The sequence below is a fragment of the Erpetoichthys calabaricus genome, chromosome 4 (assembly GCF_900747795.2).
Source record: "Erpetoichthys calabaricus chromosome 4, fErpCal1.3, whole genome shotgun sequence".
Taxonomy (NCBI): Eukaryota; Metazoa; Chordata; class Cladistia; order Polypteriformes; family Polypteridae; genus Erpetoichthys; species Erpetoichthys calabaricus.
The window spans coordinates 156,008,146-156,025,250 of NC_041397.2; the positions used below are offsets into that span (position 1 = coordinate 156,008,146).

Below are 17,105 nucleotides of genomic sequence, written 5' to 3' on the forward strand. Positions count from 1 at the left end.
AAAATTACCCCAAGAGCGCAGAGACGACTCATCCGAGAGGTCACAAAAGACCCCAGGACAACGTCTAAAGAACTGCAGGCCTCACTTGCCTCAATTAAGGTCAGTGTTCACGACTCCACCATAAGAAAGAGACTGGGCAAAAACAGCCTGCATGGCAGATTTCCAAGACGCAAACCACTGTTAAGCAAAAAGAACATTAGGGCTCGTCTCAATTTTGCTAAGAAACATCTCAACGATTGCCAAGACTTTTGGGAAAATACCTTGTGGACTGATGAGACAAAAGTTGAACTTTTTGGAAGGCAAATGTCCCGTTACATCTGGCGTAAAAGGAACACAGCATTTCAGAAAAAGAACATCATACCAACAGTAAAATATGGTGGTGGTAGTGTGATGGTCTGGGGTTGTTTTGCTGCTTCAGGACCTGGAAGGCTTGCTGTGATAGATGGAACCATGAATTCTACTGTCTACCAAAAAATCCTGAAGGAGAATGTCCGGCCATCTGTTCGTCAACTCAAGCTGAAGCGATCTTGGGTGCTGCAACAGGACAATGACCCAAAACACACCAGCAAATCCACCTCTGAATGGCTGAAGAAAAACAAAATGAAGACTTTGGAGTGGCCTAGTCAAAGTCCTGACCTGAATCCAATTGAGATGCTATGGCATGACCTTAAAAAGGCGGTTCATGCTAGAAAACCCTCAAATAAAGCTGAATTACAACAATTTTGCAAAGATGAGTGGGCCAAAATTCCTCCAGAGCGCTGTAAAAAGACTCATTGCAAGTTATCGCAAACGCTTGATTGCAGTTATTGCTGCTAAGGGTGGCCCAACCAGTTATTAGGTTCAGCGGGCAATTACTTTTTCACACAGGGCCATGTAGGTTTGGATTTTTTTTTCTCCCTAAATAATAAAAACCACCATTTACAAACTGCATTTTGTGTTTACTTGTGTTATATTTGACTAATTATTAAATGTGTTTGATGATCAGAAACATTTTGTGTGACAAACATGCAAAAGAATAAGAAATCAGGAAGGGGGCAAATAGTTTTTCACACCACTGTAAATAAATTGACATTGACATTATCACCTGCTCTATTATTGTATGGCACAGTAACTGCTCCTTGCAGGAAAAAAAGGCACTTCAGTGCGTAATTAAAACTGCACAGCACATTTCTGGAGTAACCTTCTCCTCCCTACAGGACATCTACACTAGTAGGATCATCAGGAGGGCGCGCAACATAATTAAAGACAATACTCATCCTCTGCTGCTTCCCTCAGGGAGATGCTAAAGGAGTGTGAAATCACGCACCACAAGACTGACACATAGTTTTTTCCCCACAAGCAATCAGACTCCTCAACAATGCTAAAAGTTAAAGTCAATCCAAACCATAACTCATAGCCTCATAAATGGTACTGACTGCTGCGGTATGTCATCAGGCATTGTTCACCTTATTTTGTAATCTCATAATTGTAATTGCTATTTGTTTTTATACTTCTTTTGTCTTTCTGTCTTTGTATATGAAGGTGAGCAAACAAAGTAAAAATTTCATTACATGGTTTTAACATGTGTTTTTACTGTGTATATGACAATAAACTTCTTGCACACTTTTATTTTGAAACCTTTCATTGCATTGGCTACCGGAAGTACTTCTTTTCTGTTGCTTACTGCTTCCCGCTTCACCGTACTAAATTGACTTGCTTTAAAACTACCTTGGATAATATTAAGTTACTTGGTAGTCCAAGTAAGTTGTAGTTATAAAATAATAATTGTGGCATGCGGTATTCGTAATGCTGAATCAAGATTAAGTAGCAGTTTCATTTAGCGGCTATAGCGTAATCGAAAACTGCGTTAATTGATTGAGGAAGATAACTTTAGGTACTCTTTTATTTTCGAATGCTGAAGTGTTTTGTAATATACTGTATGTATATATCTTGCAACCATAATGACGATTAATTTTTGAAAAAGAATTCATAATGGAGGCAGACCAGCAGATTAGAAATGTAAGTATTTTTCTCATATCCTTAATTAATGTTTATTTCCAGTTCCAGTTAGGTGTTTCTAGTTTTTTTTGTGCTGTGACTGCATGCGACAGACTAGTGGAAAGAGTTTAGGGCGAAGGTCACCTCTGAGTGTCACGTTTACATACAGTACATTCAGACTCGGAGTATACTTGTTTTCGTTAGGCGTTTCCTAGAAATAATCATACAATGTATTTGTTATTTAACTATTGTTTGTTTCTTACAAATAAATATCTCTATATATTAATTTTAACTCTTGTAGGCATACCTCATCAGCGTTGTACGTATCTTTTCAGTTTATGTAATAGGTGTATTTAAATGTATATAATTACATTATACATTCACGGTCAAAATATTTGTTTATTCTTTTAATCTGTAAAATTATCAAATGACAGGTAATGTGTTTATGATGTATTTGTTTTAATCAATCGCCTTTTTTCCCCCCATGATTAGTGTATACTGTCTGTGTTTTCACTTAAGTAAAACTGAGCTAATGCTGAAACCTTTTGCATATTTCATTAACCATCCATTCATTTTTAAATATACAGTAATCCATTTTTGGAATCTTTCTTGTACCCATTACTTAGTTGTGGGAAACAAGGATGTGTTTCGGAAGCAGTTTAAGAGAAGCCTGAATTAGGATTTTTATAAATAGTTAAAATAGTCTTGATAATTGTTGTATCACTGGAATTCTCTTCAGTGATATTCAAAACAAGAATTGGAAGGTGGGATCCTCACTGTTTTCTCTAAACCTGCCATTTCATCCAAGCAGCTGGTTAGCATTTGAAATTTGAGTATCCTTTGTTGTAATTTTCACTATTTATCAGTTTTCTTATTTGAGAACTCGCTAAATGTTTTTAAATTTAGTCAGTTTGCAGTTCATGTGTCCAGTGAATGTGCTGTACAATTTTCTGTCCCTGTCTTACTCAATGCGAGTGTGTTTTGTTATTTATAAAATTCCAATCCCCTGGTCCTTTCCCAACACACTTTGCACAAATATCCCACTTAGTGAGGAAGAGACACTAAACTACTATTGAACCCAGAATTTTGAGTTTGGTGCTACCTCTTAGGATTTGATTTTCCCATTTTAATAAAGTGAGTGCTAAGGACTGTGCCACCTGTTAAACACCAGAACAGACTGAATGAAGACTGTTTTGGCCACTAGACTGCAGTTTGGCTTTAAAAGGCATTCACTTTTTGTACTGTGGATATGGACTGTATCTCCAGCACTGTTTCTTTGTGCTGTCAGCTGGACTGTTTATCCTATGGGCAGCAATCAGTGCATTTTGTCTGCAGGACAAACACTACACACAACTGCTGTTGCATACTGTACATTGCATTTAAAAGGGTATTACATTTTAAAAAGGTAATGCCGAAATGCAATGTATCACCGATTTTGCAGTGTTAAATGTTAGCATAATACAGGTAGAGAGGTACAGTACATATATGAACTTCTGTCCTACATGAATAGGAATTCTACTGTCCATTTTTTATTTAAACAAAAAAAAAAAAGGGCACCGAGTCATGCAGTACACACTCAGTTTTCATAAGATTATCTTACTGAAAAGTGAAAACGTCTGTGTGGTTTGATTTTAAGATAGTCAGTGTTACATCACATTGCTTTTCTCTAAAGCCTGCACGTCATCCAGGACACTAAGGCCGGAGTTATACTTCACGCGATGCATGCTGCAGCAGACGCTCCTGCTACGCAAGCTTTGAAGTGTTTATACTTTCGCACGTACTTTACGTAAATCTGGAGGAATCCGCCAGGTGGCAGTGCGAGATACAGTGGTGTGAAAAACTATTTGCCCCCTTCCTGATTTCTTATTCTTTTACATGTTTGTCACACAAAATGTTTCTGATCATCAAACACATTTAACCATTAGTCAAATATAACACAAGTAAACACAAAATGCAGTTTGTAAATGGTGGTTTTTATTATTTAGGGAGAAAAAAAATCCAAACCTGCATGGCCCTGTGTGAAAAAGTAATTGCCCCCTGAACCTAATAACTGGTTGGGCCACCCTTAGCAGCAATAACTGCAATCAAGCGTTTGCGATAACTTGCAATGAGTCTTTTACAGCGCTCTGGAGGAATTGTGGCCCACTCAACTTTGCAAAATTGTTGTAATTCAGCTTTATTTGAGGGTTTTCTAGCATGAACCGCCTTTTTAAGGTCATGCCATAGCATCTCAATTGGATTCAGGTCAGGACTTTGACTAGGCCACTCCAAAGTCTTCATTTTGTTTTTCTTCAGCCATTCAGAGGTGGATTTGCTGGTGTGTTTTGGGTCATTGTCCTGTTGCAGCACCCAAGATCGCTTCAGCTTGAGTTGACGAACAGATGGCCGGACATTCTCCTTCAGGATTTTTTGGTAGACAGTAGAATTCATGGTTCCATCTATCACAGCAAGCCTTCCAGGTCCTGAAGCAGCAAAACAACCCCAGACCATCACACTACCACCACCATATTTTACTGTTGGTATGATGTTCTTTTTCTGAAATGCTGTGTTCCTTTTACGCCAGATGTAACGGGACATTTGCCTTCCAAAAAGTTCAACTTTTGTCTCATCAGTCCACAAGGTATTTTCCCAAAAGTCTTGGCAATCATTGAGATGTTTCTTAGCAAAATTGAGACGAGCCCTAATGTTCTTTTTGCTTAACAGTGGTTTGCATCTTGGAAATCTGCCATGCAGGCCGTTTTTGCCCAGTCTCTTTCTTATGGTGGAGTCGTGAACACTGACCTTAATTGAGGCAAGTGAGGCCTGCAGTTCTTTAGACGTTGTCCTGGGGTCTTTTGTGACCTCTCGGATGAGTCGTCTCTGCGCTCTTGGGGTAATTTTGGTCGGCCGGCCACTCCTGGGAAGGTTCACCACTGTTCCATGTTTTTGCCATTTGTGGATAATGGATCTCAATGTGGTTCGCTGGAGTCCCAAAGCTTTAGAAATGGCTTTATAACCTTTACCAGACTGATAGATCTCAATTACTTCTGTTCTCATTTGTTCCTGAATTTCTTTGGATCTTGGCATGATGTCTAGCTTTTGAGGTGCTTTTGGTCTACTTCTCTGTGTCAGGCAGCTCCTATTTAAGTGATTTCTTGATTGAAACAGGTGTGGCAGTAATCAGGCCTGGGGGTGGCTACGGAAATTGAACTCAGGTGTGATACACCACAGTTAGGTTATTTTTTAACAAGGGGGCAATTACTTTTTCACACAGGGCCATGTAGGTTTGGATTTTTTTTCTCCCTAAATAATAAAAACCATCATTTAAAAACTGCATTTTGTGTTTACTTGTGTTATATTTGACTAATGGTTAAATGTGTTTGATGATCAGAAACATTTTGTGTGACAAACATGCAAAAGAATAAGAAATCAGGAAGGGGGCAAATAGTTTTTCACACCACTGTATTATCACAGTGAGAACAGGTTCGGCTTCGCTGTGTTGTGAATTGCCTAGAACACCCATTACATTCCAGTGACACCTTACCGCAGTATCTCTGAAAAGGATGTTTATTGATTAAATCCAGGGATGTGTCCATTCCAGCAAGCATTGGGCACGAGTGAGAAATAATCCCTGGACGATGCCTCGGCTCATCGCAAGGTGAATACAAGCACACACATACACTAGCGTCATTTTAGCGGCACCAAATCCCCAAATCTGCATATCTTTGGAAGGAAACTGGAGCACACTGAAGAAACCCAGCAGGAAAACATGTAAACTCCAGGCAGGGAATATCAGCGACGTGACTCCCTGCAAGACAGCAGCGCTAACGCTCCGCCACTGTGTCACCCCATGTGTGTAATTATAATAAAAATAATTCTTTGCATTTATATAGCGCTTTTCTCACTACTCAAAGTGCTCAGCAATTGCAGGTTAAGGGCCTTGCTCAAGGGCCCAAGAGTCCCTTTTGGCATTTACAGGATTCAAACCGACAACCTTCCGATTGCCAGTGCATATCCCTAGCCTCAGAGCCACCACTCCGTCCTATTAACAGTATTCATTATTTAAACGAAATTACCGATTTATCTGTAAAATGTAATGTACATACTTTAATGATTTTCATCATGAAAGTGGTATCAAGTATAAATCTAAGGATTCTAAATGTGCAGAGAGTTGGAATATCATACATTTAATGTGCTCAGTGTGGCGATCTGTTGCTGGCGATTCGCTGCTGTCAGAAGCAGAGGAAGCCCTAGAAAAAAAGAAGGCACAGTATGTGAGAATTTTAAAACATATCGTGTCATTACGATCGGGGAATATGCAACACTTGAATATAAAAGCACCACGAATACATCTGTATGTCGGCATTTTGCTTCACCACATCGAACCATTTATCAAATATCGAAGCGCGCACCGATCTTGTAGGATCCGCAAAGCGGCTTTCTGTCACATGTAGATAGTAAACAGAGACTCTGACGTCACATTCCAACTTTTAGCACACTGCGCCCCCCGACTTTTTGCTGGTACTGCAACTCGCACACGTGTCGCGTTAATTTCTGAGGACCTGCTCAGAGGATGCATCAAATTGAACGCTCAGAATGTGTGGCGGCCGTCATTTTTTTGATTATTTTGAATTTGTTGTATTTGTTCCATCAAAAAGAAAGAGAAAGTGTTATTTAACAACCTGCAAAACTGTTTCCCGTATAACCAACAGGTAGCCAGCCAAATGTGGCAGATATCATTTGTTTTTAATGATTGAATGTGGTGTGCAAAATTGTTATACAAATAAATGTTCATTTTGTCTGTAGTTCTTGTCCAGACAGATCAAGTCTCATTTTTCTCTGTATCTTATAAATATGTATATCGGCATCGGCAGATAAGTACATAGACGATATCGGCATCGGCCCAAAATTCCCATATCAGTGCATCCCTAGTTTTTTTTTTTTTTTTTTTTGGTGACTTGATATTTGTCTAATTGTTTTGCTAGTATGACAATACAGGTGCAGGGAGTCTAAAAATTATAATGTATTTTTTTTTTTTCTTTTTAGCTTCGGGATTTTCTTCTAGTTTATAACAAGATGACTGAAATATGCTTCAGTCGCTGTGCAAGTAACCTAAACTATAGGACTCTAACTATTGATGAGGTGAGGTGTTTTGACTGCAGATATATTTGCAATTGTTTAAGTTCCATTTTACTTCTGTAATTTTTATTTTTGAATCCCTGTTCTTTATGCATAGTCATACATACTTAATTAACCTGAATTGCATTTGTGTGTTTGTTTATGCTCTTAATATAATCAAACATATTTTCTTCATCCAGTCTAGAGACGTTGTTTCTCAGCAGTTATCTGATAAGACATTGACTAAGAGCTCCATTGGTGAGCACCATGAAAATATAAAAAAATGGTAATGGTTATTTTAGCACTGACTCAATAAAAATAGATGATTGGGGAGATGGTGTTTCTGCTACATACAGTTCCATGCAAAAATTTGGACAACCCTGACCATAGTACATTGACATCTGAAATAACAAGTATTAAATAGTACTGTGACAGTAATTAAACATAACCGTTTGGCCTTTTTATGAAAAGGTTAGTGTACAGTTATGATTTATTTCAAGTAAAAAAAATAAGAATAAATGTGGAATTTGCAACAAAAGTATGTGCACCATCTTGCGGGGAATTGTAGACCTCATTAGGTATGTGATTTTTAAAAAAGAAAGCCAGGAGAGATGAAGAGTGAAAGACTAAAGACTACAAGGACTGAATGCAGGTTTGCTAAGAAAGGAAGGCAGGAATTATACACTTTAGTATGGGATAAAAGGTCAGAAAGTAATATCTTGATTATTTTCAGGTGTTCCTTCAATTATGGTATTAGATGTCAATTTCACATTTTTTGGTTTTTTTTGTTTGTTTTTTTTAGAAAGAATAATAATTCTAAATAAATTAAATAAAAAACAATGGTCATGCAAAGCAGAAAATTTAGTTTTTCCAAGAATTTGGCAATATTAAGATTGAGAGCTGCTCTTTCAAAGTCAACCATGTCTGTCGTTTAACTGACATAGTATAGTTGACCATAACAAGTGACCGACTACACTAAAAATGTACACAAAAAACAGTTGCCACCAAGTTTAAACCCCCCAATATTTTGTAATGTCTTTGTATGTCTTGCGTAAACGGTGTTTTGCTGGATAGATTTTAGGCTTCCAGTCATCATAGCTTACAAAATGTAGGACATGACAAAATTCTATTGAAACACATGTCCTCTATGTTAACTGTAAGCTGTATTTGACAGAGTAAGCACATTGCCACCACAATGCTCCATGCTTGGTATGAGGATCTATTCCTGAATCATTGAGTTTACTGTTGCTGTGGTCAGACAGCTCTCTTCATTGATTCCAATCTGTCCAGAGCACATTGTTTCATAAGGCCTGGTCTTTGCCTAGATGTTCAATGGCAAACTGCAGATTTGCTGTAATATTCTTGTTGGACAGCAAATGTTTGTGCAATATCTTTCTGATCGTAGATGCATGGACATTGTCACCAAGTTTGCAAGGTTTACCTGCATATCCTGTGATGAAGTTTTGGGGTTCTTGGAGTATTTTTTTTCCCACTTAGTCATGGACAAATTAGCTGTTTTAAATCTATGCCACATGTAGATGATTTCCTTACAGTGGAATGGTTGATTTCAGATAATGTGGTGTTCCTTTGCCAGACTTCTAGGTATCCACAACCACCTTTCTAAGGGCCTTAGAAATCTCTTTTGATCTTGGCATGGTGACACCACACATGTCAATATCACCTGCATACTGTCAAAGAGGTTCTAACCATTGGCACATACATTATCAGGAGCACCTGATTCTGATTTTATTTATTTAAAGTGGTGATATATAGGGTGTCTTTACGTTTTCCACATGGCAAATGTGCATTTTTGTTAATTTAGATTATAAGAATGAATACACCATGTCAGTTTTTGTGTCATTTGTTCAAGTGTATCACCTTTATCTGTAGGTACTGTTTGCCTGTTCAAATATGTTTAAAAAGTCAACAATATCTAGGGGTTTACATACTTTTTGACATGACTAGGTTTTAGTGTTCAGGGCAGATATTTCTGAAAGAACCTGTTCTAAAATGTTGTTGGAATGCTGTGATGTAGTCATCCAGGAGCTCTACAGAATTCAGAAAAAACACACAATTTTCCAACTAGAAAATAAGTTTTGATTTCCCACAGAAACAATGCGAAAACCAGAATTTCTTGATGTTTTCAACATTGTAGAATCAAATCTGAACTTAATAGTGAATTTTTGACCCCATCCCCAAACTTCCACGTATATGGAAGTAAAAAGCTGTTGTGCAGAATTCTTACCTACTGAACTGAGGAGATGTGGTTTTGGTAGGAACAGTAATCAGCAATGTGTTCCTTCTTTAAGTGGAGTCATGTGTCATCTGTCCCTCTGTCCTCTGTTGATGTTGTCTTAGCCTTACTTTCTAACCTGCAGCTAACTGGCTGCAGATATGTTTGACAGACTCTTTGAAGTGATTATTTACCATTTTTCTCTGTAATCCTGTGAATGTCTTTATATTATGTAATATCTGGCTACTTCTTATTTCAGTACAGCATACAGGAGGTTTTAGGCTGTCTTGACATCAGTCCGTACAAAAATGAGACCAATCCTGACTGGGATATTAGTCCAGTAAAGGACACTCTTGCGCTCCCTTGAGAAGCCTGTAGACTTTGTACACTTTGTAACTTTGCAGACAGTGACTCATCATAGAAAAGTACCTGAAAATGACTTTTCATGCAGTGTATTCTTTATCTTCAGATTTCATCATTTTGGTTCATATTGCTAAAACGTGATTTATTTCAGCTTGGTTCATACCTATCCAGTTCTTCTTCTTTCGGCTGCTCCCATTAGGGGTTGCCACAGTGGATCATCTTGTTCCATATCTTCCTGTGTTCTACAGCTTGCTATATTAAACCTACCCAGTTCTATCTATTTATTTTAGCAGGGCATCTCTAATTCTGCCAAATTTAGTGCCATCTGCTAATTTATTTAAATCATTTGTTAATGGGAGCAACAACTGATGTTAAAGCTGTCTTTACTGTATATCTCACAATTCCTGAATGGAATCCTTTGTATAGCCCTATTATATCATGTTCAACAATCCACAGATTTTTCACTTATTAGTGATTTTTTTTTTTTTTTTTATATAAATATAAATCATTAGCTCCCCTAGAAGGCATCCGTTTGGGTGGGTTTTCCCCATGAATTCGTATGTCCTCACAAGTCAAGTAGCTTTTATTGCTGTTTCAACCATATACATTTAGCATAGTACATAGTGAGACGAAACAATGTTCCTCCATACCCACGATGCTGCAAAGAACACAAGACTACAGAAAAAGCTACAAATTACAGTGTAAAGTGCATGTATGCAAGCATTGCAGGACAATGCAAAGACAAAAAAAGCAGTTTGTGCCAAAATGTCACAGTATCTTAATAGAAGAAACAGATGTAAACGTGGCACTGGAAGTAGGAAGAAGGTAACAGTATAATAATATACCTGTAAAGACATGATCTTGTTTGAGTGGGAAGGTTTGTGTGTGCTATCAGACTAGTCCCCGAGTTTTTAGGGGTCTTGTGGCTTCAGGGAAGAAGCTATTATACATTCTGGTGGTGAAGGCCCGAATGCTTTGGTACCTTTTTCCAGACAGCAGGAAAGTGAATAGTTTAAGTGAGGGGTGTGTCGCATCCTCCACAATGTTGGTGGAGGTGTACACGTCCATGATGGAGGGAAGAGCGATTACAATGATCTTCTCAGCTGTCCTTACTATCTGCTTTAGGCTGTTGCAATCCATGACTGTGCAGTTCCCAGACCAGACAGTGATGCAACTGCTCAGGATGCTCTCAATAGTTTGTCTGTAGAAGGTGGTGGGAGATGGGTTTTCCTCAGCCTTCACAGGAAGTAAAGGTGTTGCTGTGCTTTCTTGACTATGGAGCTGGTGTTGAGGGACCAGGATAGATTCTTCTCCAGGTGAACACCAAGGAATTTGATGCTTGTGACGATCTTCATTCTTGAGCCGTCAATGTACAGTGGAGAATGGCTTTGCACCAGTCCGTTAACCACTGCATCTCCTCTTGGTATGCTGACTCGTTCTTGCTGATGAGGCCTATCACAGTCATGTCATCAGTGGAGTTGATGATGTGGTTTAAGCTGTGTATTGTGCATTACAATGTGTACAGTCAGTAAAGTGAACCACAGCAGACTAAGCACAAAGCCCTGTGGAACACCAGTGCTTTGTTTGGTGGTGGTGCAGATGTTGTTTCCAATCCTGTTTGAGGTCTCTCAGTCAAGAAGTCTAGGATCCAATTGCAGAGAACTGTGTTCAGACCCAGCAGGCTTAGCTTTCCTATCTGGTAATGAGGAATGATTGTGTTGAATGCTGATCTAAAGTCTATGAACAGCATTTGCTTGTTTATGTCTTTCTTGTCCAAGTGAGAGATGGCCAGATGCAGGGTCGTGGCTATGCTATTGTCCATTGAATGGTTTCAGCAGTATGCAAGCTGCAGGGGGTCCAGTGAAGGGGGCAGCAGGATCTTGATGTGCCTCATGATGAGGCTGTTGAAACACTTCATAATGACAGGTGTGAGTGCAACTGGATGATTGTCATTGAGGCAGGACACTGAGAACTTCTTTTGGCACAGAAATGATGGTAATAGTCTTGAAGCATGTTTGAACAATGGTGTTGCTCAGGGAGATGTTGAAGATGTCAATGAGAACATCCACCAACTGGTCTGCAGATTCTCTGAGCACTGTGACGATGCGGGTCTTTGCTTCATGCTCCCATCTCTCCTTTGGGAGCCTCTTGAACCTGACACCGTTGGTAATGTAACCGGATGAGTTGGACAATGAGGACACCAATCAAAGCAAGGGGAAGGTGCAAAGTGCAAACAGTGGTTTTATTTTAAACAAAACCAAAACAGTGTCCATATAAAGTGCATTTCTCCAAAAGTCAATAAATAAATAATCTAATAAAAATTATGAAAATGTGGGGGTTAAAATCCCAATAAATAACTCCATTTAAAACCAAGGTTAAAATACTGGCTGGAAGCAGTCCCTTCTTTAAAAACCCGGTGCCTTCTTCATTTAACTGGCAGTTCCCCTGCTTCTTCCATACAGGCCCTGCAACAGGTGCAGCTGACTTTCCTTTTTGTCTGGTAGCCTTCCGATCCCTGGCTCTATATGGCTAATCCACTGAGACTTGGGATAACCAATCTATCCAGCAGGGGGCGCTAGCTCCCTGGTTGGAATAAGTTCATTTTAATTGCGGCACATTACATAACCTGATAAGATATAGGTATATAAAGGTGATAAGGCGGTAAGAAATCACATAGGAGAAATAACTTGGGTTTCTTTAATGACGGTTTACACGGCATGACAGACGAGAAGCCATGTCAAGACCTTGTGCAGAGTCTGCCATTTTCGTCACTGCGTTGGAAAGATTTTCCAGATTGGATGATGGCATCTGCCATCCGTCCGTCGGCTTCAAAGGGGCAATGTTCCAAGGCTTTACACTCTTTCTCCATGTGCAGGCCCCCACTTACGTAAATCATGCCATTCCAAACAAAGAAAAGAAGATCCACTATCATGCTGACTCTAACGCACAGAAATAGTGCACGTTGCTCATTTCGCAGCTGTCCTTAACTTGTCTTAAGATGCTTGCCTAGCAATTCTAAATGCTGGGCCCCTGTACTAAATCTGGATGCTGGGCCCCTGTACTAAATCTGGCTTTCTGTTAGCTGTACATGTGAGAAGAAAAGAAAAGCAGATTTAAAATATTTGCACAGAGCACAGTAACATATTAAACTTAAATTATGATTACACCCAATGACCAGGGCGCTCACGTTGGGACACTCCTTCCCAAGCCTCAATGACTCCCGCTGCCTTTTGCAGCAAGCTGTCCACGATCCTGGTCACTCCTGCCCCTCTGAAAAACTCAGCAGGAGTGACCCAATCCAACCGCCCCAGAATGCCTACCAAACACCTTGCTAAGGCTCACTTCCCAGCTGCCTGCAACTACCAGTGAGCCTGCTCTTTCTGCCTTGCTCGCTCGCTCACACCCGCACTGGCTCTCAGTCTCCAGCTTCCCCTTCTTCCTCCTCTAACCTCTGCTGTCTTTTCCAATCTTTCACACCCCAACCCAATTACACGCGCTCCTATTGTTTATAATGGGGACATGGCACAGGTGCGCCAATTAGCAGCTCCAAGCATCAATTACAGACATGGGTGATGTCACACCTGTGAACCACCCAAGCCCTTATCACGCCCAGGAACCGCTCCAGCCACACTACCATGCCCCTCTAAGCCGCGAGTGCTGCGTTTATTTATTTAAAAACTGGCCTTTCCTTCTGAGCCTCGGACCTGTTATATCACAAGCACCCTACCAGGGATATTATCTGGTCCAGCATCCTTCTGTGGGTAGACTATACGTAGAGTTTTCCTCACGTCAGCTGTAGTCAGACACAGTACTTGATTGTTGAGAGGAGGGGTGGTCTTCTTCGCCACCACATTGTTCTGCGCCTCAGATTTTGCATAGAAGTTGTTTAGTGCATCTGGAAGGGAGGTACTGCCATTGCAGGCCTGTGGTGTTATCCTATAATTAGTGAGAGCCTGGATGCCCTGCCACATGCAGCGTGCATCACCACTGTCTTGGAAGTGGCAGTGGTTTCTCTGGGCATATGCACGCTTTGCTACTCTTATTACCTCTGCAGTAATCCACGGCTTCTGGTTAGGGCATGAAGTGAAGAACTTGAAGACAGTAACTTCCTCAGTGTACTGGCTGATGTTGCTGGTTACTGATGCTGTGTACTCCTCCGAGCTGGTGCAGGTGCCATCAATTGCAGTTTCTCCGAACATGTCTCAGTGAGTGTGCTCAAAACAGTCTTTAAGAGTAGAGAGCTCCTGTTAGCCAGGTTTTCACCTGCCTCAGAGCCAGTTTGGATCGCTTGACAAGTGGTCTATATGTTGGAATTAGCTTAACAGAGAGGTGGTCTGAATAGCCCATGTGGCGATGGGGCTTCACCTGATACAGTACGTGTCAAGAATGTTTGTGTAAACAAGATCCAGCACATTCTCTCCTCTTGTTGCAAAGTCCACTTGATGGAATTTAGGGAGCACTGACTTTGCATAGTTGAAATCTCCAGCAACAATAAACAGTCCATCTGGGGATTCTGCAGTTCACTGATAGCAGCGTAAAGTTCCCAGAGCACTTCCTTGGCATTTACGCTGGGGTGAATGATAAATCTGACTATAAGCACAGTAGTGAATTCCTGTGGTCAATAAAAAGGTCTGCATCTAACGTTCACAAACTCCTCCAGCAGTGAGCAGTAACTGGAGACTAGCACTGAGTTCTTACACCATTCTCTGTTGATGTAAACACACACCCTGTCCCTGTGAGCTTTACTGCACTGAGCAGTATTTCTATCGGTACGAAACACAGCTGTCTGTCCAGCTGAACTGCAGCATCTGGAACATTTTCCCAGAGACACATCTCTGTGAAAAGAAAGATGCAACAGTCTCTAGACTCTCACTGGGTAGTCTGTTCAAGTCAGATGTAATCCAGTTTATTGTCCAGGGAGCAGATATTTGAGAGTAGAATGGGCAGGAGAGCTGGCTGGCTACGACTTGCTATTGGCCTCACATGAACTCCCGCCTGCTTTCCATACTTTAGCAACCTCGCACACTGCTTTCTTGTGCTCCTCCTCTGGCCATTGGTATCGGGTAATGCCAAGAACTGAAGGCCTGGACTTCGTAGCAGTCTGAGGTGATATTGTTTCTCAAGCAGATTGTCCTTTGGGCTGAATTTTGGGCAATTTCTGTGTGTCAAGTGTCTGCTGATGATTGATACGAACACCAGTTGTTCCGAAGTCCATTTACCAATGAAGGTCGGGCTAAGAGACAAAATAGTATAAAAGAGCACCACTTTTGGTCTGGAGAGATCACTGCGAGCTACTGCTGTGACAACATCACCATTCTGGCCCCTACATCCAAAAAAGCTTCAGAGTGGATCAGTTGGGCCATGACAGTGACCAGGCAAGGAACTGAACTAATCAATCCAGAAAAGGAAGCGTGCATAAGCTTATTCTCCCAAATATTAAAAAAAAAAAACACAAAAATAAACAAACACTAAGCTATGTAGTCAAAAATGGTGTTTTTTTTTTTTTTTTTTTAAAACATTAACCTAAGAAAGTGTTCCCATATTTACACTGTCTTGTCCATTGTAAAATTATGAATATGCCATTTTCTGGGGGGGATCTGCAATGATTTAAGCACTTTGAATTCACTCATTCATTACTGGTTTATTGTCCATTTTATTGTGTTTATCCAAGTGAGCAATTATTTGGGTATCGTAAATTTTTTTTTTTTTTTTTCAGTATAACCTGCTTACTTAGATAAAGTATTTTGAAATGTGTGTTGGTTATGTTTAATGTTTTTTTACATTTGATTTCCAATGAAATATCACTTTCAATAGCTGTGCTACCCATCTGGGACAGCTTAAAATTGAATAAGCTGGTTTCTGTCCACCCAGCAGCTACTCTTTGTTGGATGTATTCAGCATTAACGTTTGCAGACCACCATCTATTAGAATGTGTTTTGTGATGCATGTACTGCACAGTAGTAATGAAATGCATTGCATTTTTCATTCCAACAGGTAGCACATCAGAAACCTTAGCAATGCTTTGACAAATCTCATATAAAATGGCATATAATAGAAGGCATAGCAGACACACAGTGTCCTTTACTAAGGTGGCTATTCAAAAATACTTTATTGAATGCTTAAAATCAGGCGGCTACTTGTCCACGAAAAAGGTAACATTTTCATTTTTGTTTGTTTTTAGGATGTCTGTTTGAATAACTGTGCTGGAAAGCTGATTCGCTCAAATCACTGCTTGATGGGGGCCTATGTGAAGTTGATGCCCTCTATAGTTCAACGAAGACAAACTGAATATGAGAACAAGACTCAGGAGTTGATGCAGCTAGCAGGGGAAAATGTGCTACCTGTGCATGAAAATGTTACTTCTGAATAACAAAAATTACATCAGCAGGAAAATTTGTTTCCAAACCTGGAGCAGATGCATCTCACTAGCAACGATAACTTGGAAGATTGTTTGCTTCTTTGAAGGCTTTTACATAACAAGTGGAACATTTTGAGGTTTTATACAATTATCTCTATATTGATTTAAAATTTTAATTTGTTAGCACAAGATATCACACATTTGTATCGTGCTGGATCATTCTGACAACTTGCATATTTATGAGTAGCATTCTATTTTATAAATGTGTTTCACCAAAAATATCTTTCACAGTTCAGTACAACTTGTATGAGCAAGTACTAAACAGAACCTGATTTGTCAAAATAAACAGTGCAAGTTAGATGTGTAGTAAATTTAAATGTACACCTCCATCCATTCATAGAAAACAAGGGTACATTCAGAAAAAGTCTGTGGAGATGTGTAGAACTGGCAGATAAAGAATGTGATGGCTGAGATTCAAACCAGAGGCCTCGGAGTCATGACAGTAGAGCTAGCCACCCTATCAAATTCATTTAGTTATTATGCAGGTTTATAGGTATAAAAAAATAATAGTGTTAAGGTACAAGGTATCATTCTATATATGAGAGCATGCAAATATATAATGTTCAATTTATTCTTAATAAAGTATATTGCTGCTTGTATACTCTGGCCTTCAAAATATCTAAGCATTTTTAATTGGCCAAATAAAACTTGTAGCAAAATGTTACTTGAGAAGTTTATTACCTAAAACCACTCAGAATTTGAATTGTACTAATAGTATTTGGCTAATTAATAAAATAAAAATGGGCTGCAAACAGGACTGTTTTGACAGTGGCAGTGAAAATGTCAAAACATAAGTAACTTACATATGACAAATTTCACGTTCTTTATACAAGACCATATTATTTTAAATTCACAACAGACCTGCCTGAAAGCACATAAGAATGATTCATTTGTCTTGATTTTAAGTCAGTGGGTCAATCTGACCCTCAGAAGAGGTGTCTTGTGTTTAATTTATCAACATCACTCCATAAAAAGAAAAAAATTCAAAATATAAAATTAAAAAAAAAGAAGTCAATG

The 17,105-nt window shown here is 39.5% G+C and overlaps 1 protein-coding gene across 1 annotated transcript; it reads left to right on the top strand.

Moving 5' to 3' along the window:
* The first annotated feature begins 1,661 nt into the window (after nucleotides 1-1,661).
* timm10b (translocase of inner mitochondrial membrane 10 homolog B (yeast)) lies at nucleotides 1,662-16,226 on the top strand. Its single transcript, XM_028799891.2, has 3 exons — nucleotides 1,662-1,998; nucleotides 7,003-7,098; nucleotides 15,852-16,226. Exons 1-3 carry the CDS (start codon nucleotides 1,972-1,974, stop codon nucleotides 16,038-16,040), a joined length of 312 nt encoding a protein of 103 aa, XP_028655724.1. The 5' UTR covers nucleotides 1,662-1,971; the 3' UTR covers nucleotides 16,041-16,226.
* Nucleotides 16,227-17,105: the final 879 nt, after the last annotated feature.

What these genes read in the sequence shown, in the direction of transcription:
- timm10b (XM_028799891.2), top strand. Translation starts at nt 1,972, where the DNA reads ATGGAGGCAGACCAGCAGATTAGAAAT. An exon ending in CAGACCAGCAGATTAGAAAT is followed by an intron (nt 1,999 to 7,002) that starts GTAAGTATTTTT and finishes TTTTCTTTTTAG; the next exon opens with CTTCGGGATTTTCTTCTAGT. An exon ending in GGACTCTAACTATTGATGAG is followed by an intron (nt 7,099 to 15,851) that starts GTGAGGTGTTTT and finishes GTTTGTTTTTAG; the next exon opens with GATGTCTGTTTGAATAACTG.